General features: G+C 47.5%; 1 protein-coding gene across 4 annotated transcripts in view; it reads right to left on the bottom strand.

Moving 5' to 3' along the window:
• The window catches only part of LOC115174973 (AT-rich interactive domain-containing protein 1B), a 94,484-nt gene that overhangs the window by 8,320 nt on the left and 62,333 nt on the right, over nucleotides 1–23,831 (bottom strand). For all 4 annotated transcript variants that reach the window (XM_029734050.1, XM_029734049.1, XM_029734051.1 and 1 more), the window contains 7 exons: nucleotides 21,377–21,740; nucleotides 15,394–15,545; nucleotides 15,171–15,292; nucleotides 11,856–12,065; nucleotides 7,266–7,464; nucleotides 1,534–1,672; nucleotides 1,210–1,385 (listed from right to left, as the gene is read on the bottom strand). In XM_029734050.1, the coding sequence (XP_029589910.1) occupies nucleotides 1,210–1,385; nucleotides 1,534–1,672; nucleotides 7,266–7,464; nucleotides 11,856–12,065; nucleotides 15,171–15,292; nucleotides 15,394–15,545; nucleotides 21,377–21,740 (1,362 nt within the window). The remainder of the gene's footprint in view (nucleotides 1–1,209; nucleotides 1,386–1,533; nucleotides 1,673–7,265; nucleotides 7,465–11,855; nucleotides 12,066–15,170; nucleotides 15,293–15,393; nucleotides 15,546–21,376; nucleotides 21,741–23,831) is intronic.

Here is a 23,831-nt window from a genome sequence, read left to right as displayed (position 1 = left end):
CCTACTCCAGAGTGCTCAGGATCTCAGACTCAGTTTCACCTTCCAACAGGACAACGACCCTAAGCACACAGCAAAAACACAGGAGTCTCTGAATGTCCTCGACTTGCCCAGCCCGGACTTGAACCTGATCAAACATCTCTGGAAAGACCTGAAAATAGCTGTTCACCAACGCTCCCCATCCAACCTGACAGAGCTTGAGAGGATCTGCAGAGAAGAATGGGAGAAACTCCCCAAATACAGGTGTGCCAAGCTTGTAGCGTCATACCCAAGAAGACTCAAGGCTGTAATCGCTGCCAAAGGTGCTTCAACAAAGTACTGAGTAAAGGGTCTGAATACTTGTGTATATGTAAAACATTTTTTTTTTTATAAAGAATTGTTTTTGCTTTGTCATTATGGGGTAGTGTGTGTAGATAGTTTTTTTTCCCCCATCATCAATTTCATCCATTTTAGAATAAGGCTGTAACGTAACAAAATGTGGAAAAAGTGAAGGGGTCTGAATACTTTCCAATGCACTGTATGTCGATAAAGTGTAAATGATTGTCTATATTCTGTCTGTGTACTCTGCTTAATGTTGTCAGCACCATTTCACCAGGACAAATTCCTGGTGCGTGTAAATCTAATTGGCGAATACAGGCCATTCTGATTCCATCTGCATTCATGTTTGGCGTTATAAAAGGCAAGGATGTGTAGTACATGATTTTATCACTTGGGGGCAACATAGTCTAAGGAAACAATCACGACAGAGATAACCAAAAACAAGGACGAAAAGTGATTTGAACCTACATGGAGAATTGAGGAAGTACCATCCATATTCAGTTCAGACAACAGGTGTATTACTTCACTTTTACTACCATCACATTGTTCATCTAGTATCAAAATCCAAGTTTATTTGTCGCATTCAAAGATCAGCAAACGCTAAAGCAGGTGCAGCGAAATGCCTCCGTTTCTAGCTCCAGCAGTAAATGCCTCCGTTTCTAGCTCCAGCAGTAAATGCCTCCGTTTCTAGCTCCAGCAGTAAATGCCTCCGTTTCTAGCTCCAGCAGTAAATGCCTCCGTTTCTAGCTCCAGCAGTAAATGTCTAACAGTACAATACTAATACACAAATATCCCCCAAAAAGAACACAGACAAGCAATGTGGACAGTAGGAGTGTACTGTGTTATGTGAATGCACTGTATGTCATGTGTTTAAGGAGAGCCTGGTCCACTCACCCTTCCGGGGCCCTTCATAGGGGTCCTTGTTGGTGTCGTACTGCATCCTCATGGAGGGGTCTGCACTACCGCCAACCTGCTGGTAGGGGGCACCAGAGGGCATGGGCCCTCGCTTGTGGAAGGCAGGGTCACTGACCTCTGAGAAGGGATCCTGGACACGGATACCAACACTGTTCCTGAGACATACAGGAGGGGTAAGGAGGACAAGAACGCATGATACAAAGGGTTAAAGAGTGGTATCCGTGTGTGTATACAGTCAGATTTAGACACATGTACGCACCCCCACACTCTCGGGCTATGAGTGGCCCCCGGCCCAGGACCTACCTGTTGCCTGGCTGGGGGGTCATGTGTCCGTGTGGTGTGGTGGTGGGAGTGGGAAGCTTCATGCCTTCTGACATCTCAGTCATGGAGCTGCTACCTGTAGACTGGGGGGTGGGGGGACCCTGCAGGGAGCCAGAGTTGGCTAAAGAGAAATTGGTAACGGTAGACAATTGTTAAAACGTCAAAAATATACATAAAAAAGACACTAACAGATGGTAGGAAATTAAGGTCACAGTTATGAAAACTTAGGACATTAAAGAGGCCTTTCTACTGACTCTGAAAAACACCAAAAGAATGATGCCCAGGGTCCCTGCTCATCTGCGTGAATGTGCCTTAGGCATGCTGCAAGGGAGGCATGAGCACTGCAGATGTGGCCAGGGCAATAAAATTGCAATGTCCGTACTGTGAGACGCCTAAGACAGCACTACAGGGAGACAGGACGGACAGCTGATCATCCTCATAGTGGCAGACCACGTGTAACACCTGCACAGGATCGGTACATCTGAACATCACACCTGTGGGACAGGATGGCAACAACAACTGCCCGAGTTACACCAGGAATGCACAATCCCTCCATCAGTGCTCAGACTGTCCGCAATAGGCTGAGAGAAGCTGGTCTGAGGGCTTGTAGGCCTGTTGTAAGGCAGGTCCTCACCAGACATCACCGGCAACAACGTCACCTATGGGCACAAATCCACTGTCACTGGACCAGACAGGACTGGCAAAAAAATGCTCTTCACTGACGAGTCGCGGTTTTGTCTCACCAGGGGTGATGATCGGATTCGCATTTATCGTCAAAGGAATGAGTGTTACACCGAGGCTTGTACTCTGGAGCGGGATCAAGGTGGAGGGTCCGTCATGGTCTGGGGTGGTGTGTCACAGCAACATCAGACTGAGCTTGTTGTCATTGCAGGCAATCTCAATGCTGTGCGTTACAGGGAAGACATCCTCCTCCCTCATGTGGTACCCTTCCTACAGGCTGATCCTGACATGACCCTGCAGCATGACAATGCCACCAGACAGGATTGTCAGTGTTCTGCCATGGCCAGCGAAGAGCCCGGATCTCAATCCCATTGAGCACGTCTGAGACCTGTTGGATCGGAGGGTGAGGGCTAGGGCCATTCCCCCCAGAAATGTCTGGGAACTTGCAGGTGCCTTGGAAGAAGAGTGTGGTAACATATCACACCAAGAACTGGCAAATCTTGTGCAGTCCATGAGGAGATGCCTTGCAGTACTTAATGCAGCTGGTGGCCACACCAGATATTGACTGTTACTTTTGATTTTGACCCCCCCCCTTTGTTCAGGGAGACATTATTTCATTTCTGTTAGTCACATGTCTGTGGAACTTGTTTAGTTTATGTCTCAGTTGTTGAATCTTATGTTCATACAAATATTTACACATGTTAAGTTTGCTGAAAATAAATGCAGTTGCTGAGTTTCTAAAAATAAATAGAAAAGCAGACATTGAAGATCCCTTTAAGCATGATGTTATTAATTACACTTTAGATGGTGTATCAATACACCCAGTCACTACAAAGATACAGGCGTCCTTCCTAACCCGCTTGCCGGAGAGGAAGGAAACCGCTCAGGGATTTTACCATGTGGCCAATGATGACTTCAAAACAGTTAGAGTTTAATGGCTGTGATAGGAGAAAACTGAGGATGGATCAACAACATTGTAGTTACTCCACAATACTAACCTAATTTACAGCACAGAAATTAAGCCTGTAAAGAATAACAATATTCCAAAACACGCATCCTGTTTGCAATAATGTACAAAAGTAAAACGGCTAAAAATAAATTAACTTTATATCCTGAACACAAAGCATTACGTTTGGGGAAAATCCAACAACACATCACTAAATGCCCCTTCATATTTTCAAGCATGGTGGTGGCGGCAACACATTTTTTGGGGGATAAAAAGAAACGAAGTAGAGCTAAGCACAGGCAACATCCAAGAGAAAAACTGCTTTCAGTCTGCTTTCCAACAGACACTGGGAGACAAATTCAATTTTCAGCCGGACAACAACCGAAACCCCCCCCCCCAAATACACACTGGAGTTGCTTACCAAGACGACATTGAATGTTCCCGAGTGGCCTAGTTACAATTTTGAGTTTAATCTACGGCAAGACCTGAAAATGGCTGTCTAGCAATGATCAACAACCAATTTGACAGAGCTTGAAGAATGTTTAAATGAATGGGAAAATATTGTACTACCCAGGTGCGCAAAGCTTGCTTTTTGCAATGTAAACACACATTTCCCATGCAAATATATCCCTTAAATTGTCACCTGTTAAATCCACTTCAAATCAGTGTAGATGAAAGGGAGGAGACAGGTTAAATAAGTATTTTTAAGCCTTGAGACAATTGAGGCATGGATTGTGTGTGTGTGCGCCATTCAGGGGGTGAATGGGCAAGGAAAAAAATATTGAAGTGCTTTGAACGAGGTATGGTATTAGGTGCAAGGCACATCGGTTTGTGTGTGTGAAGGGTTTTTCACACTCAACAGTTTCCTGTGTGTATCAAGAATGGTCCCCCACTAATGTTCCCTATAAGCTGCATGCAGCTCCCTCAAGACTGCTGCGCAGAATAAATATCAGTCCGCACAGAGATGCACGAGATTTGAACTTCACTCAACTTTCGAGTTCTCTCTCTTAGTTATAACACCATCAACATTTCCCTTTACTGTGGGAATTGTGATCGAATCAATGCAACATATCGAAACAAAACGAACTACGGAAGACTAACTGTTGTTGTAGGCAGAATGCATCCGAGTAGGATTCTATTGCATTGACATGCACGACTCAGCCCATACTATACACAGACCGGTGCGGCATAACCAATCAGAGCTGCAGTAGGCCTATTTGCAAATAGACCATTGCCATAAATGGATATGTGCCATTCACTTTGAACTGGACTGTGTTTACAGCATGAGCGGTCGAGAGTAGATGAGCTTGTTTTGAGATCAGAGCGAGAGCTGCATGTAGCCATGTGTGCACATATCCTTTGCTAGTTAGTGAGTTATTAGCCCAGTTATAGCTACTTTCTAGTCAGCAATGGGGGAGTGACTGCTTCCTGCTAGAGCACAAAACATGTACATTTCTAGACATCTTTGGGGAAAAAAGTCAGGTTAAGAGCTTTTTTTGTCTTAAAGGGGCAGTGTTGTATTTTGAGACAGGCTTGAATATGATAAGTATTCAATAGGCAGAGGGTAGCATAATTGGTCTGAATTTTTTTAATATGGTATCGTAATAATAATAAAATGTATTTTGTAAAGTGGTTTCTTGTATCAGACAGCACATTTTCAGTCACCTTTTCCTACATTGAATACCACACATTGGCTGCTACTGTAGGCTGAATGTTAAAATGTTATGGAATGTATTTTGTTCATGGTTTTTGATGGTAGGCCTACAATATGATCAAATAGCCACAGTAGCCTACTTGACCACGGTCTGAAACTAACTTAAAGCGGGTACAGCATCAGTGGTCACGTGCACTCAGCAGACCTGAAATGGAGTCAACATTGGCCAGCATCCCTGTTGAACACTTAAGACACCTTGTAGAGTTCATGCCTAGACAAATTGAGGCTGTTCTGAGGGGAAAAGGGGCGCAACTCAATATTAGGAAGGTGTTCCTAATGTTTTGTACACTCAGTGTAATTAATATACACACACACCAAAATATAGATGCAACATGAAACAACTTCAATCAATTACAGCTCATATAAAGGAAATCAGTCAATTGAAATAAATTCATTAGACCCTCATCTGTGGATTTCCACCCACTGGGGAGTCATGCTCAGCCAATCAGAATTCGTTTTTCATTCTTGGGAGCCAGGGCAAACCACTCACCCACACGACACCATACACGTGGTCTGCAGTTGTGAGACCTGTTGGATGTAATTCTCTAAAACCACGTTGGAGGCGACTTATGGTATACCAACTGCACGCTACTTCAAAACTTGAGGCATCTGTGGCATTGTGTTGTGTGACAAAACTACACCTTTTAGAGTGGCCTTTTATTGTCCCCAGCACAAGGTGCACCTGTGTAATGATCACACTGTTTAATCAGCTTCTTGATATGCCACACCTGCCAGGTGGATGGATTATCTTGGCAAAGGAGAAATATTCACTAGCAGGGATGTAAACAAATTTGTACACAACATTTGAGATGAATAAGCTTTTTGTGTATATGGAACATTTCTGGGATCTTTTATTTCAGATCATGAAACATGGAACCAACATTTTACATGTTGTGTTTTATATTTTTGTTCAGTGTTTGCAATTGTGCCAACACTTAGCAAATTCCTTCAAACTGCATATAAAAGATGGTATCCATGAGTTTATCTGACTAGGGAAATAGATAACGGGTTTCATTGTCAAAATCCTGTAGTATCCGTTTAATGAGAAAGTCCTCCAATCCTGCATCACATGCTACTCTGTGTAGACAGCTGTGAGACCTACCTGACTGTATCGCTGCCATTCAACTGGGCTTGAATGCAACAAGTCATATAAATAACTTTGAGAACATGCAGGATACATGTACAGTACTGGAATGGTGGAACAATGTAACTATCTGATGCAGGCTAGATTACTCATAGCAAAACCAGACAGAATTAAAGGCTGCTTAGCCTAGTAATAATGTTTGAGCCCAAAATGGCACCCTATTCCCTTTATAGTGCACTACTTTTGACCACAGCACTATGGGCTCAGGTTAAAAGTAGTGCACTATAAAGGAAATAAGGTGCCATTTGGGATGCAAACCAATGAATTCAGCATTTTACATTTCCCATTTGTTCTTACATCAAAACCACTCTGTTCTTCTCATTAACGATACAAGAACAAAATAAAAGAAACCTCAAACCTGACATCTATAAAAAGAAAAGAAGTGAAACAATTCAAGACATTAAAAAGCCTGTCTTGTAATAATCCCAACTGAATGAGAGAGAGAGCCAGAGAGAGAGAGAGAGCGGGTGAGAGAATGGGCCAGGCAGGCAGTAATGCGTATGTGTTGGTAAATGAGAGATTCTCTGGTGCCTGATCCTCTGCCAGCCAAGACGCCACGTGTTTCAACTCCAAAAGTAAACAATGAAGAGTTTGCGCCGTCTCGCTCTCTAGCGCTCTCTCCTTCTCTGAGCATGTGAACTCACGTGACCCTACCATACTCACACAGAGACAGTGAGAAACAAAACTACTGCCCCACTGGTCTGTGGGAAACTAGGTCAGACTAAGGTCATGGTTGTTTATATCAGACAGCCACTCCACACTCCTCCCCTATTCATCCTCTCTAGGGGGAATCCCTTCCCCCGCACCTCTCTCTCCCACAGTCTAACTCTCACTCTGTATCTCTCCCTCACGCTCCCGCTTCCCTGCTCCCTCTCTGACATCAGCCATCTCGCCTGGGGGGGGGGAATCCTACCACTGGCCGTCTGACAGCTCTCCCTCTCCCTTTTTACTCTCCCTCCTGCTCGCTCTCTCTCAGTGCGACAATCACCTGTCAGACAGAAATAGGCCCACGTGCAGGGAGGGAGCAGCCAGCCCATGGATGTCTGAATGGGTCTGCCTGTGGATATATGGACATGATCCTGGTCATGCCTGTTTTAATGGCTATGGATGGGTGTACATTTGTCAACCCCAGCAGGTAGCTTATACCTCTAGTATACACACAAGTGACCCCAACCCTGCATAGTGTGCAGCTCAGCTAGGAAAGCTACAGTCTCCAGTGTTTTACTCACCCGGTGAGGGCGGCTGGATCTTAGCCTGTTTCTTGGTTTCCCCGGGGATCTCCAGTGGCGGCTCCTCTCCCCGCTCCACCCTGCACTCATAGGCAAACAGGTACTGGATGTACTGCTTCTTCAGAGAGCTGGCAGAGCTGCTGGACGTGCCCACATTGAGATGGGTGGACAGCTCCCTCCACTTCTTGCTCTTGTTCACCTGCAGGGGGAGGGGGGCATATGGCGACAGGAGACTCCTGAGCAACCAGAGCTGGGTATGAAACCGTATATGATGGGGTAGAACTGGGACAGGATAGCCAGCAAGGGTCATAGCGTAGTTCATTTAATAGCACACTGGGATTGGGTCAGGGAGCAGACCAGGGTCTAGATTTTGCCTTTGTCAATTTTGAATGTCATTTTGACATCCAGGATAGGCCTGGATGTCAAATGAGGGAAACAGCCAGCTGTCCAGGTAGTTGTCTGTTCAGCTGTCCAGCCTACTGATGTACCTTTTCTTTCATCTTTTCTACTAAATCGCCATGTGCGACATAAGGTGATGTCTGATGACAATAAGACAATATTAGGACGTGTAGTTACACACTGGCTAAAACAACAATTTATAGCCTAACTGTACATCCTGTGACCAACCAGCCAGCAGTGGACAGGCAGCTTCCTCCAGGTCCCCTTTCATATTTCTATTGACAGGGAAGTAGTAAGGCAGATAGGGAGACAGATGCGTGACCAGAGCTGTAGACCAAGTGGCAGAGACGGTATATGTGTTGGACACAGGAGTCACACAGGTCTCACAGACTCACCATGGCCAGGCCCTCTCTCTCAAACACACAGGTCTCACAGACTCACCATGGCCAGGCCCTCTCTCTCAAACACACAGGTCTCACAGACTCACCATGGCCAGGCCCCCCCTCTCTCTCAAACACACAGGTCTCACAGACTCACCATGGCCAGGCCCTCTCTCTCAAACACACAGGTCTCACAGACTCACCATGGCCAGGCCCCCTCTCTCTCTCAAACACACAGGTCTCACAGACTCACCATGGCCAGGCCCCCTCTCTCTCAAACACACAGGTCTCACCATGGCCAGGCCCCCTCTCTCTCAAACACACAGGTCTCACAGACTCACCATGGCCAGGCCCCCCCTCTCTCTCAAACACACAGGTCTCACAGACTCACCATGGCCAGGCCTCCTCTCTCTCAAACACACAGGTCTCACAGACTCACCATGGCCAGGCCCCCTCTCTCTCGAACATACAGGTCTCACCATGGCCAGGCCCCCTCTCTCAAACACACAGGTCTCACAGACTCACCATGGCCAGGCCCCCTCTCTCTCAAACACACAGGTCTCACAGACTCACCATGGCCAGGCCCTCTTTCTCTCAAACACACAGGTCTCACAGACTCACCATGGCCAGGCCCTCTTTCTCTCAAACACACAGGTCTCACAGACTCACCATGGCCAGGCCTCCTATTTCTCGAACACACAGGTCTCACAGACTCACCATGGCCAGGCCCTCTCTCTCAAACACACAGGTCTCACAGACTCACCATTGCCAGGCCCCCTCTCTCAAACACACAGGTCTCACAGACTCACCATGGCCAGGCCCTCTCTCTCAAACACAGGTCTCACAGACTCCCCATGGCCAGGTCCTCTCTCTCAAACACAGGTCTCACAGACTCACCATGGCCAGGCCCTCTCTCTCAAACACACAGGTCTCACAGACTCACCATGGCCAGGCCCCCTCTCTCAAACACACAGGTCTCACAGACTCACCATTGCCAGGCCCCCTCTCTCAAACACACAGGTCTCACAGACTCACCATGGCCAGGCCCCCTCTCTCAAACACACAGGTCTCACAGACTCACCATGGCCAGGTCCTCTCTCTCAAACACACAGGTCTCACAGACTCACCATGGCCAGGCCCCCTCTCTCTCAAACACACAGGTCTCACAGACTCACCATGGCCAGGCCCCCTCTCTCTCAAACACACAGGTCTCACAGACTCACCATGGCCAGGCCCCCTCTCTCAAACACACAGGTCTCACAGACTCACCATGGCCAGGCCCCCTCTCTCTCAAACACACAGGTCTCACAGACTCACCATGGCCAGGCCCCCTCTATCAAACACACAGGTCTCACAGACTCACCATGGCCAGGCCCCCTCTCTCAAACACACAGGTCTCACAGACTCACCATGGCCAGGCCCCCTCTCTCTCAAACACACAGGTCTCACAGACTCACCATGGCCAGGCCCTCTCTCTCAAACACACAGGTCTCACAGACTCACCATGGCCAGGCCCTCTCTCTCAAACACACAGGTCTCACAGACTCACCATGGCCAGGCCCCCTCTATCAAACACACAGGTCTCACAGACTCACCATGGCCAGGCCCCCTCTCTCAAACACACAGGTCTCACAGACTCACCATGGCCAGGCCCCCTCTCTCAAACACACAGGTCTCACAGACTCACAATGGCCAGGCCCCCTCCCTCTCAAACACACAGGTCTCACAGACTCACCATGGCCAGGCCTCCTATTTCTCTCAAACACACAGGTCTCACAGACTCACCATGGCCAGACCCCCTCTTTCTCTCAAACACACAGGTCTCACAGACTCACCATGGCCAGGCCCTCTCAAACACACAGGTCTCACAGACTCACCATGGCCAGGCCCTCTCTCTCAAACACACAGGTCTCACAGACTCACCATGGCCAGGCCTCCTATTTCTCGAACACACAGGTCTCACAGACTCACCATGGCCAGACCCCCTCTTTCTCTCAAACACACAGGTCTCACAGACTCACCATGGCCAGGCCCTCTCTCTCAAACACACAGGTCTCACAGACTCACCATGGCCATTTCCTCTCTCTCAAACACACAGGTCTCACAGACTCACCATGGCCAGGCCTCCTATTTCTCGAACACACAGGTCTCACAGACTCACCATGGCCAGACCCCCTCTTTCTCTCAAACACACAGGTCTCACAGACTCACCATGGCCAGACCCTCTCTCTCAAACACACAGGTCTCACAGACTCACCATGGCCAGGCCCTCTCTCTCAAACACACAGGTCTCACAGACTCACCATGGCCAGGCCCCCTCTCTCAAACACACAGGTCTCACAGACTCACCATAGCCAGGCCCCCTCTCTCTCAAACACACAGGTCTCACAGACTCACCATGGCCAGGCCCCCTCTCTCAAACACACAGGTCTCACAGACTCACCATGGCCAGGCTCCCCCTCTCTCAAACACACAGGTCTCACAGACTCACCATGGCCAGGCCCCCTCTCTCTCGAACACACAGGTCTCACAGACTCACCATTGCCAGGCCCCCTCTCTCAAACTCACAGGTCTCACAGACTCACCATGGCTAGGCCCCCTTTCTCTCAAACACACAGGTCTCACAGACTCACCATGGCCAGGCCCTCTCTCTCAAACACACAGGTCTCACAGACTCACCATTGCCAGGCCCCCTCTCTCAAACACACAGGTCTCACAGACTCACCATGGCCAGGCCCTCTTTCTCTCAAACACACAGGTCTCACAGACTCACCATGGCCAGGCCCTCTTTCTCTCAAACACACAGGTCTCACAGACTCACCATGGCCAGGCCTCCTATTTCTCGAACACACAGGTCTCACAGACTCACCATGGCCAGGCCCTCTCTCTCAAACACACAGGTCTCACAGACTCACCATTGCCAGGCCCCCTCTCTCAAACACACAGGTCTCACAGACTCACCATGGCCAGGCCCCCTCTCTCTCAAACACACAGGTCTCACAGACTCACCATGGCCAGGCCCCCTCTTTCTCTCAAACACACAGGTCTCACAGACTCACCATGGCCAGGCCCCCTCTTTCTCTCAAACACACAGGTCTCACAGACTCACCATGGCCAGGCCCCCTCTTTCTCTCAAACACACAGGTCTCACAGACTCACCATGGCCAGGCCCCCTCTTTCTCTCAAACACACAGGTCTCACAGACTCACCATGGCCATTTCCTCTCTCTCAAACACACAGGTCTCACAGACTCACCATGGCCAGGCCCCCTCTCTCGAACACACAGGTCTCACAGACTCACCATGGCCAGGCCCTCTCTCTCAAACACACAGGTCTCACAGACTCACCATGGCCAGGCCCTCTCTCTCAAACACACAGGTCTCACAGACTCACCATGGCCAGGCCCCCTCTCTCAAACACACAGGTCTCACAGACTCACCATGGCCAGGCCCCCTCTCTCAAACACACAGGTCTCACAGACTCACCATGGCCAGGCCCCCTCTCTCAAACACACAGGTCTCACAGACTCACCATGGCCAGGCCCCCTCTCTCTCAAACACACAGGTCTCACAGACTCACCATGGCCAGGCCCCCTCTCTCAAACACACAGGTCTCACAGACTCACCATGGCCAGGCCCCCTCTCTCAAACACACAGGTCTCACAGACTCACCATGGCCAGGCCCCCTCTCTCAAACACACAGGTCTCACAGACTCACCATGGCCAGGCCCCCTCTCTCTCAAACACACAGGTCTCACAGACTCACCATGGCCAGGCCCTCTCTCTCAAACACACAGGTCTCACAGACTCACCATGGCCAGGCCTCCTATTTCTCGAACACACAGGTAGAGGCGGCACAGATCCAGGGGCTTCCTGCCCACGGCTGGCAGCATGGGTACGGGCGTGCCCCTCTCCTCCATGAAGGCCAGATAACGGTCCACCCACACCCGCCTCTCGGGCTCCACGCCCATCTCGTACAGGATGCGAATATTCTCATTGGTCATGGTGGCTGGGCTGGTCTTCTAAAGTAGAGGGGAGGGGTCAGTCAGGGCTACTACTGTTGTCATTGCTTATGGAGCACGGTCATGAGGGTCACGATGACAGAAACATGTTCATCATCCAGCTGTAGATTATTATATGACTTGTTGCATTCAAGCCCAGTTGAATGGCAGCGATACAGTCAGGTAGGTCTCACAGCTGTCTACACAGAGTAGCATGTGATGCAGGATTGGAGGACTTTCTCATTAAACGGATACTACAGGATTTTGACAATGAAACCCGGTATCTACTTCCCTAGTCAGATAAACTCATGGATACCATCTTTTATGTGCAGTTTGAAGGAATTTGCTAAGTGTTGGCACAATTGCAAACACTGAACAAAAATATAAAACACAACATGTAAAATGTTGGTCCCATGTTTCATGATCTGAAATAAAAGATCCCAGAAATGTTCCATATACACAAAAAGCTTATTCATCTCAAATGTTGTGTACAAATTTGTTTACATCCCTGCTAGTGAATATTTCTCCTTTGCCAAGATAATCCATCCACCTGGCAGGTGTGGCATATCAAGAAGCTGATTAAACAGCGTGATCATTACACAGGTGCACCTTGTGCTGGGGACAATAAAAGGCCACTCCAAAATGTGCAGTTTTGTTACACAACACAATGCCACAGATGTCTCAAGTTTTGAGGGAGCGTGCAATTGGCATGCTGACTGCAGGAATGTCCACCAGAGCTGTTGCCAAAGAATTTCATGTTAATTTCTCTACCATAAACTGCCACCAACGTCGTTTTAGAGAATTTAGCAGTACGTCCAACTGCAGAGCACGTGTATGGCGTCGAATGGGCGAGCAGTTTGCTGATGTCAACCTTGTGAACAGAGTGCCCCATGGTGGCGGCGGGGTTATGGTATGGGCAGACATAAACTACGAACAGACAACACCATTGCATTTTATCAATGGAAATTTAAATACACAACTATCATGGAGACCCATTGTTTGTAAGGTATCTGTGACCAACAGATTGTTCCCAGTCATGTGAGATCCATAGATAAGGGGCTAAATAATCCATTTCAATTGGCTGATTTCCTCATATGAACTGTAACGCAGTAAAATCTTTGAAGTTGTTGCATGTTGCGTTTATATTTTTGTTCAGTATAGTGTTAACACAATGACGAAGTCTACGTAACTGCTAGCAGATACCATAAACGTCCAGTCATTGGGCTAATGCTAATTAGCATTGGCGTGCGAAACTACCTCCAACTTCCTTCATACTGGACACAGAGACATAAAAATGGTATCCATGAGTTAATCTGACTCTGGGGAAGTAGATAAAGGGCTTCATTGCCAACATCCTGAAGTATCCCTTTAACATACTCAGTCATCAATAACAACAATACAAACAGAGAAGCATTTGAGCCATTGTCGTGCAGCAGGACTGCCAGGTTACCGGCACCGTATGGGAGAGAGATGGGAGAAAAAGAGTGTTCGAATGGAAAATTATTGGTCCAATTGTATACATGTCTTAATGAGAACGTCTCGGTCACAAACATCACCACAATCACATTTCAGACATCAAAAACAAAGACACTAGAATATAAAAACGAACAAGCTGAAAAAAAAAAAGGAAATATATAACCAATCCAACGAATTCAAAAAGGAACAGAAGTGAAAGCGAGTGCTTGCGGCACTTACAGGGCTGGTGGGCGTGCTGTCCTCCACCCCATGACAAGAGGACAGAGGGCAGGGGGACGGGGGGATGGGGGACGGGGGACAGGGGGCTGGGACATACGCTGAGAAGAGCTGTAGCTGCCCTGTGACGAGGAATAGATGGGCGTACACACTCATACATGCGTCAACACACAACAGGGACACGTGATGAGATGGCAGGAGTTGAGAGATTTCAGTCTGACTTTATCCTTTTCTCTCGCTCTCTCGCTTTCTCCAAAACATAGTCGCACACCCATGCAGAAAGCATACAAACAGCAAAACCTGTCCTCAAAGACATCCTGGGAGACTAAGATCTCTGCTGTCTGCAGCCAACGGCCCACTCTCAGTCACACACTTGGTACGGCTCTGTTCAGAGCTTCCCTGGAGGCTTTCAGGCAGATTTGACTGGCTTCAAAATATTCAACACATGACTGGAAAAGCACCCAGAGGAAACTACACAGTGAGAGGAGCCATACAGAGATTGAGCAACGGCGTTCTAGGGCAGTCTGCCAAACAGGTGCATGGGAGGAGCTTCAGCAGCAAAGGCCACAGTCATTATTACTAGTCCTCAAGTTGTCTGGAAACATGAAGCCACGCTAGCTACTGCTGTTGCCATGACAGCAGAAACACACAAAGCAGTCAAATATATGAGGAGTGATCATTAAGTAGACAGAGAGAGAGCAGATAGTGGTTCCTCTCAGATCAGTTGGGCTGACAGTCTTCAGTTTGTGATCAAGAGGATGTTCTCACAAGCCGGTAATGAGGTGAAGAGACACAAATGAACGCAGAGGGAGAAAAGTTGTTCACTTTCACACAGTCTGGAACCAACCACACAGAGGCGTGCAGAACCAAACCAAGCAAGGGGGAACTTGAAGCACAAGGGAGGGAGTGAAAGAAAACAAGAGGAAAATAGAAAAACCCAAACCGAAGCTCTGACAAGAGAAACAGGAGATCATGAGAGAGCACAGTGAACAGTAACAAGTTCTTTGCAGTCGAAGGGAGATGGTTATTTTAGCATGCCTCTGTGTCTATCACACATCCAAATCAGTCAAGAGACAGGCAGGCAGACAGAGACATGAGTGGGGTAATAATGATGAACAACTTGCTGAAAAGAGAGTAGGTCTTTTTATTCTAAAAGTGCACGGCTATAAAGAAGCATTTATTTTGGAACCGTCTCCCAGTCGTAACAGAAGGTAAATACAGAGATAGAGAAAGCGACGTCTTCCTTTAGAAAATCCTCACAATGACGCCAAACACAGGATGTTTTTCTCAATTCTCTGTATTCCTTTTTGTCTGCTGCCTCGTTAGATGCTGTTTGCTGAGCTTTGCCACATTCAGGTTCCTCTTCCATTCACACGTGTAATTAGGACATGCGAGAGGTACTGACGAGGGGCCTGTTAGAACTGTAACTCCTACCTTGGGTTTAGGTGGGGGCTCGGCGGCAGGACCAGGAGTATTGCTCTCCCTGTACTGCTCTGGAGGTCTCCGTTTGGGGTCAGTGGGACACGCCATCCCCTCTCCTCCCATTTGCATGAGCCCTGTGGAGGAAGGGTGGGAAAAGTTCAGCCTCTTATTCACTGTTTTACTGGGGCTTGTGACTGTCTGGTATACTTGGACAGTGTGCGGAGTAGGTAGATACCTGAGGGTGCGTTGTAGAGAGGTTGGGGCCCCTGTGGGGTCATCCTCCCAGAGGTGTTGGCCCCTGGCTGCTGGCTGTAGGGGCCACCAGGGCTGGAGGCCATCCCTCTGGGGCTCATGCCTGGATGGTGAGGCATGGGGGTCATTCCCTGCCTGAAAACCAAAGAACAAGAGATTGGGTTAGTCATTTACCATCACCATAATACACAACGTTATTACCAAAGGCTTTATATTCATACAGTACATTTAACTATCAGTGGAAGCTGGTGAGGGGAGTGGAGGGGAGTGGAGGCTCATAGAAATGGCTGGAATGGAATTGAACCTCAAACACAGGGAAACCATATTTATTCCAGTCCAGCCATTACTATGAGCCTGTCCTCCGGTTTAAAGCTGTAATACAGTACATTCATGTTGACCTGACGGACAGATGGAGGTATAGATAGATTTTAGTTGTGAGTGAGACAATATGAATAATGCATGTTGGTCATCAAAAGCAGTGCGTCAGCAGCTTTTCTCAACTCCAAAACACACGACAGTGTTATAACAGAAGGACAGAGAAGAAACGTTGAAGACGTTTTAAATCCTGTGGGAAATAATACCCCCATCAAAAGGCTGGGGAGCAGAGTGAAAAGTAACACCACTTATTTCCTGCTCTTTTCCAACCCCCAGCCAGACTGCCTGGGCGCTGAACGGCACACTGAGGGTGCATCCTAATAATGTCCCCTTCCTTCCAAAGTATGCACTTGTTCACTTCCCTTCACTTATTTGGTGGTGGAGAAAGAAATCAAGCCCTGACATTTAGGTTGCTCTATTTAACCGGGTAATGGACCCAGCGAGGAGAAGACTCAGTGGTTTGGTGATTTGGCAACTAGGCTATTTGCCCCACAGGCAGCCAGCCAGTCACACTTGATTCCTCCCCCTTAATTTCCCTTCTAAGGGAAATGTAATGAGGACATGTCCCCCACCTCTAATGGAGTTACATTCCCAACCAGTTTACCATTATGTGTGTCCCAAACGGCACCCTATTCCCTATATTTTTGCACTACTTTTGACCAGGGCCCATAGGGCATTGGTAAGAAGTAGTGCAGTATGTAGGGAATAGGTGGGCATAGTGGGACGCAACCATCGTCTTCTCCCACCCCCAAACTAAAGTCTGTTTCCCCTGGATTGATGACACTATGTATTGGTCATTGAGAGGCTTTCAAACCACCGATCGGCCATATTGCCAGTCGCCAGTAAGAGCAGTCTTCCATAGGAATTCATGGAATTTCAATGAAACCTTAGACAAAATCACATGTATTTAATTATTTGTTTGTTGTAGTGGGGACAGTGACATTAGTAATGTCGAAACATTACACTTTAAGTAAAATATTTGTATATATTTTGTTTATATCACATAATTTAAAAGTATGCATTAAGGTGTCTAATACAATAATTGTATGTAGACGTTAATAAACGCATTTCTATAGGTTCTAAAATATTTGTTACAATGGAGGAGAGCCAAGATGGAGGCACAGTGGCTTCAACACCGTGCCCCCTCAGTCATCTAGTGCCTTTGGAAAGTATTCAGACCCCTTGACTTTTTCCACATTTTGTTACGGCCTTATTCTAAAATGGATTAAATAAAACAATTTCCTCAGCAATCTACACAATATACCCGCTAATGACAAAGCGAAGAGAGGTTTTTTTTTTTAAAGTTTTGCAAATGTATAAAAACAAAAATACCTTATTTACATAAGTATTCAGACCCTTTGCTATGAGACTCTAAATTGAGCTCAGGTGCATCTTGTTTGCATTGATCATCCTTGAGATGTTTCAACAACTTGATGGGAGTCCTCCTGTGGTAAATTCAACTGACTGGACATGATTTGGAAAGGCACACCACTGTCAACTGTGGGGCCTTACAAAGACAGGTAATGTCAGAGCAAAAAACAAGCTATGAGGTTGAAGGAATTGTCTGTGGAGTTCCGAGACAGGATTGTGTCGAGGCACAGATCTGGGGAAGGGTACCAAAACATTTCTGCAACACCGAAGGTCCCCAATAACACAGTGGCCTCCATTCTTAAATGGAAGAAGTTTGGAACCACCAAGACTTCTCTTAGAGCTGGCCGCCCGGCCAAACTGAGCAATCGGGGGAGAAGGGCCTTGGTCGGGGAGGTGACCCAAGAACCCAATGGTCACTCTGACAGAGCTTTAGAGTTCCTCTGTGGAGATGGGACAACCTTCCAGAAGGACAACCATATCCACAGCACTCAACCAATTAGGTGTTTATGGTAGAGTGGGCAGACGAAAACACCTCCTCAGTAAAAGGCACTCTCAGACCATGAGAAAGATTCTCTGGTCTGATGAAACCAAGATTGAACTGTTTGGTCTGAATGCCAAGTGTCACGTCTGGAGGAAACCTGGCACCATCCCTACGGTGAAGCATGTGGTGGCAGCAGCATGCTGTGGGGATGTTTTTCAGCGGCAGGGACTGGGAGACTAGTCAGGATCGAGGCAAAGATCAACGGAGCAAAGTACAGAGATTAAAACCTGCTCCACAGTGCTCAGGACCTCAGACTGGTGCAAAGGTTCACCTTCCAACAGGACAACGACCCTAAGCACACAGCCAAGACAAGGATGTCTCTGCATGTCCTTGAGTGGCCCAGCCAGAGCCCGGACTTGAACATCTCTGGAGAAACCAGAAAATAGCTGTGCAGCAACGCTCCCCATCCAACCTGACAGAGCTTGAGAGGATCTGCAGAGAAGAACGGGAGAAACTCCTTAAACACAGGTGTGTCAAGTTTGTAGCGTCATACCTAAGAAGACTCGAGGCTGTAATCACTGCCAAAGGTTCAATTGTGATTGTTGGCCACTGGCCAACACGCACACAAATACCCCATGATGTCAAAGTGGAATTATGTTAAGAGTAATTTACTAATTAATTAAAAAAGCTGAAATGTCTTCAGAGTCTAAGTATTCAAACCCCTTGTTTATGGCAAGCCTAAATAAGTTCAGGAGTAAAAACGTACTTAACAAGTCACATAAGTTGCATGGACTCACTATGTGCAATAATAGTGTTTAACATGACTTTTGAATGACTACCTCATCTCTGTACCCCACACAAGTATCTGTAAGGTCCCTCAGTCAAGCAGTGAATTTCAAACCCAGATTAAACCACAAAGACCAGGGAGGTTTTCCAATACCTCACAAAGGGCACCTATTGGTAGATGGGTAATAAAAAAAAAAGCAGACATTGAATATCTTTTTGAGCATGGTAAAGTTATTAATAACACTTTAGATGGTGTATCAATACACCCAGTCACTATAAAGATACAGGCGTCCTTCCTAACCCACTTGCCGGAGAGGAAGGAAACCGCTCAGGGATTTTACCATGAGGCCAATGGTGACTTTAAAACAGTCACAGAGTTTAATGATTGTGATAGGAGAAAACTGAGGATATATCAACAACATTGTAGTTACTCCACAATACTAATCTAATTGACAGAGTGAAAAGAAGGAAGCCTGTACAGAATACACATTTTTGTCAGGATAAAAAAGAAACGGAGCTTAAGCACAGACAAAATCCCAGAGGAAAACCTGGTTCAGTCTGCTTTCCACCAGACACTGGGAGATGAATTCACCTTTCAGCAGGACAATAACCTAAAACAAGGCCAATCTACACTGGAGTTGCTTACCAAGAAGACAGTGAATGTTCCTGAGTGGCTGAGTTACAGTTTTGACATATACTACTGTTCAAAAGTTTGCGGTCACTTAAGAAATATCCTTGTTTTCCATGAAAACATACATGAAATGAGTTGCAAAATGAATAAGAAATATAGTCAAGACGCTGGCAAGGTTATACATTTTTAATTGAAATAATAATTGTGTTCTTCAAACTTTGCTTTCATCAAAGAATCCTCCATTTGCAGCAATTATAGCCTTGCAGACCTTTGGCATTCTAGTTGTGAATTTGTTGAGGTAATCTGAAGAGATTTCACCCCATGCTTCCTGAAGCACCTCACACAAGTTGGGCACTTCTTACGTACCATACGGTCAAGCTGCTCCCACAACACCTCAATAGGGTTGAGATCCAGTGACTGTGCTGGTCACTCCATTATAGACAGAACACCAGCTGACTGCTTCTTCTGTGCTAACATAATTGCAAAATCAATTAGCCTTTTAAAATGATAAACTTGGATTAGCTAACACAACGTGCCATTGGAACACAGAAGTGATGGTTGCTGATAGTGGGCCTCTGTAGATATTCCATCAAAAAATAAATTATAATAATAAAGTCGTTTCCAGCTACAATAGTCATTTACAACATTAACAATGTCTACACTGTATTTCTGATCAATTTGAAGTTAAATGGACCAAAAACGTGCTTTTCTTTAAAAATAAGGACATTTAAGAGACCCCAAACCTTTGAACGGTAGTGTAAATCTGCTTAAAAATCTATGGCATGACTTGAAAATGTTTGTCTAGCAACGATCAACGACCAATTTGACAGAGCTTCAAGAATTTTGAAAAGAACAATGGCAAATATTGTACAATCCAGGTGTGCAAAGTTCTTACTCAGAAAGACTCACAGCTAGAATCACCTTTGGCAGCGATTACAACACATATTGACTCAGGGGTGTGAATACTTATGTAAATGTGATGTAACATTTACAAAAACATGTTTTCACGTTGTCCTTATGGGGTATTGTGTGTAGATGGGTGAGATTTTTTATATTTTTTTCATCCATTTTGAATTCAGGCTGCAACAACAAAATGTGGAATAAGTCAAGGGGTATGATTACCTTCTGAAGGCACTGTATATAAATCATTGGTTGTGACCAGTGGAGAGGTACATCTCCTGTGCAGCCCAGTGTCCGGTTAGTGCTGTGACCAGCAGTGTACAGAGTATGTATTACAGACTGCAGACCTGACACTGATACCTACCCGTACTGGTCAGCCTGCTGCATCATGGGGCGGCTCTGAGCACTGCTGACCTGGGTGTGGTGGGGGGGACGGGGGGAAGGAGAGTGATGGGGTTGAGGATGGGGACGGGGGGAAAGAGAGTGATGGGGTTGAGGATGGGGACGGGGGGAAAGAGGGTGATGGGGTTGAGGATGGGGACGGGGGGAAAGAGAGTGATGGGGTTGAGGACGGGGGGAAGGAGAGTGATGGGGTTGAGGACGGGGGGAAAGAGAGTGATGGGGTTGAGGACGGGGGGAAAGAGAGTGATGGGGTTGAGGATGGGGGGAGGGAGAGTGATGGGGTTGAGGATGGGGGGAGGGAGAGTGATGGGGTTGAGGATGGGGGGAGGGAGAGTGATGGGGTTGAGGACGGGGGGAAAGAGAGTGATGGGGTTGAGGATGGGGGGCGGGAGAGTGATGGGGTTGAGGATGGGGGGAGGGAGAGTGATGGGGTTGAGGATGGGGGGAGGGAGAGTGATGGGGTTGAGGATGGGGGGAGGGAGAGTGATGGGGTTGAGGATGGGGGGAGGGAGAGTGATGGGGTTGAGGATGGGGGGAGGGAGAGTGATGGGGTTGAGGATGGGGGGAGGGAGAGTGATGGGGTTGAGGATGGGGGGAGGGAGAGTGATGGGGAGAGGGGCGAGGGCACGCCCCAGGACAACTCAGACCGGGGTAGGCAGGGGAGCGCGCGTAGGGAGGCCTGACGTGAGGGAGGAGAGAGAAGAAGTCCCTTTGGTTTCCAAACTCACACATGAGGACAAACTAACTGTGTTTACTACACACCTCATAACCTTAGTGGGTGGATGATGACTGAATGAGAATATGTGGGGTGTAGTGAATGTGAAGAACTTCTACACAAGAATGACCCGTGGTGTTGCATCCCAAAATGGCACCCATTTTCTACACTCTAGCGCACTCCTTTTGACCAGAGCCCTATGGAATTCCCTATGGGTTCTGGTCAAAAAGTAGTGCACTATATCGGGGTAGGGTACCATTTAGGACAGGTACTATATCCCTTATGTAACCCCTGTCCTGACTCACCTGCCCTGTGCAGAAGGGTTGGGACCAGCGTTAGGCCCCTGCATGGCGTTGGTGCCTGGGCCCAGACCTACATCCTGGTTAACACTGGGCAGGGGCAGTCTCATGCCCTGGCCCTGTCCGGCAGGCTGCGGCATGCTGGGAGAGGTGGGGGCCATGGTGTTGGTATTGGCACCGAGATGGGGTCGCCCGCTGGCCCCCAGACCCAGGCCTCGCCCGGCGGGCATGGAGCCACAGGGCTGCCCAGGGCCCTGGCCGTGCATGGGGCTACTGGCATTCATGCCCAGGCTGTTGCTCATGCCATGGCCGGGGCCGCTGTAGTTGGCGCTGGGGGTCCCGCCGTAGTTAGGGGGCCTGGGGTAGTTACCTGGAGAGACAGAGAATAGAGTAAGTCATCAACATTAAGACTGAGGATCATCAGGATGGCCATGTTTATGTTCATCAGAACTTAAGAACATTGGAATTGGCTTGATTCAGATACTTCATTCACCTATCCATGTTAATTCTTTCAAAAGGACAGGCCCTGCTCAAAAGAAGTGCACTACATAGGGAATATGGTTCTATTTGGGACACACAGCTTGTGTGATGTGAACAGATCATTGCCTCACGTTCCTCTGTTTCGATTCTGTACTCCAGCCAGACCAATCTTTCATAGGGTATTTCACAAGAGAGAAAAAAAAGCACACACACTTTCGATGTCATGTGAGACTTCCAAAAATACATTAACTCGGCCGTGGCGTTTCAGGGAGAGCTGCTATTTTGGCTCTTCCTGGAGTTATTCTGGTTCCATCCCTATAACGAGCTTTGCTCACAGGCAAAGGAGAGGAGAGGGGGATGAGGGGGGGGTTCTGGGACTCTGCCAATTATATGGAAATTCACTGGCAGCATCAGCTTCTCTGTAGTCATGTTAATCCTAGGAATTCCCCTGGGGAACACAGGGCTGTGACATGGATCAGACAAGGTCATCCTCCCTGAGTGGCCACAGAAACAGTGTGCTTCCCAAACGGCACCCTATTCGGTGCACTATTTTGACCAGGGCCCAATAGACACACATTTGGGGCGCAGAACCAGTCCTGTCTGTTCACACTGATCAACTGTACTGCTCGGTGCTGGTGCTTTTAGTTAGTAGTGAAGGGGGCTTCTATTTGAGGCTTTCTGTAGGAGTGAGATGTTTGCAGTGAGTTGTAATGCGGTGTGCTGTCAACCAGTTGGTTGAATGGATGAAAGCGTGCAGCATTCATCCATCTACTCTCTAACCCGCTCTCCCTGCTCCAGATCCCTGATTAACAGTCCCTGCTGTGTGTACCTGGTGGCTCTGGACACCACACTACAAACACCTGGGTTCAAATACTAGGTGGGCGGGGTTCGGAGTTCTGGGAAACTTCTATTGGTTCCATTGCGACACGCATTGGAGGGAAATTATTTGAAATAGTACTTAAAACCAGGTGTGCTGGATAGCACAGCCAGCCACATATAAAAAGAGATGGAACAAGTCTCCTCTACCCCAGACGGGTGTGTGAGTGAGAGAAAGTGAGAGAGAGAGAAAAGCGAGAGCGAGAGATGCAAAGTAGGCTACAGTATATGCAAAGCATGGAACACTTGGGAGGTTGATTGGAGATTTACTAAGTTGTGGAAAAACCCCTGCTCTCTCCAACCCTGTAGAAATGCATGTTGGGCCATAGAATATAGTCATAGAATTGCCACCATTCCACTAGCCTCCTGCTACAGGGGAGAGAGAGTCCTGATGTGGGAAAGGCCAGTGTGAATTAACAGGCTGTATGGGCACCAGCATCATCATCATCATCATCATCATCATCATCATCATCAGCCACTAGCATGGAGGATGTGTTACCTTGGAGGAATATTATCATCATCAGCCACGAGCATGGAGGATGTGTTACCTTGGAGGAATATTATTCTCATCAGCCACGAGCATGAAGGATGTGTTACCTTGGAGGAATATTATTCTCATCAGCCACGAGCATGAAGGATGTGTTACCTTGGAGGAATATTATTCTCATCAGCCACTAGCATGGTGGATGTGTTACCTTGGAGGAATATTATTCTCATCAGCCACGAGCATGAAGGATGTGTTACCTTGGAGGAATATTATTCTCATCAGCCACGAGCATGGAGGATGTGTTACCTTGGAGGAATATTATTCTCATCAGCCACGAGCATGAAGGATGTGTTACCTTGGAGGAATATTATTCTCATCAGCCACGAGCATGAAGGATGTGTTACCTTGGAGGAATATTATTCTCATCAGCCACGAGCATGGAGGATGTGTTACCTTGGAGGAATATTATTCTCATCAGCCACGAGCATGAAGGATGTGTTACCTTGGAGGAATATTATTCTCATCAGCCACGAGCATGGAGGATGTGTTACCTTGGAGGAATATTATTCTCATCAGCCACGAGCATGAATGATGTGTTACCTTGGAGGAATATTATTC

Source organism: Salmo trutta, chromosome 35 (assembly GCF_901001165.1).
Source record: "Salmo trutta chromosome 35, fSalTru1.1, whole genome shotgun sequence".
In the NCBI taxonomy this organism is placed as follows: domain Eukaryota; kingdom Metazoa; phylum Chordata; class Actinopteri; order Salmoniformes; family Salmonidae; genus Salmo; species Salmo trutta.
The sequence above is the reverse complement of the archived record's forward strand: the minus strand, read 5'-3'. Positions and strand labels throughout refer to the sequence as shown.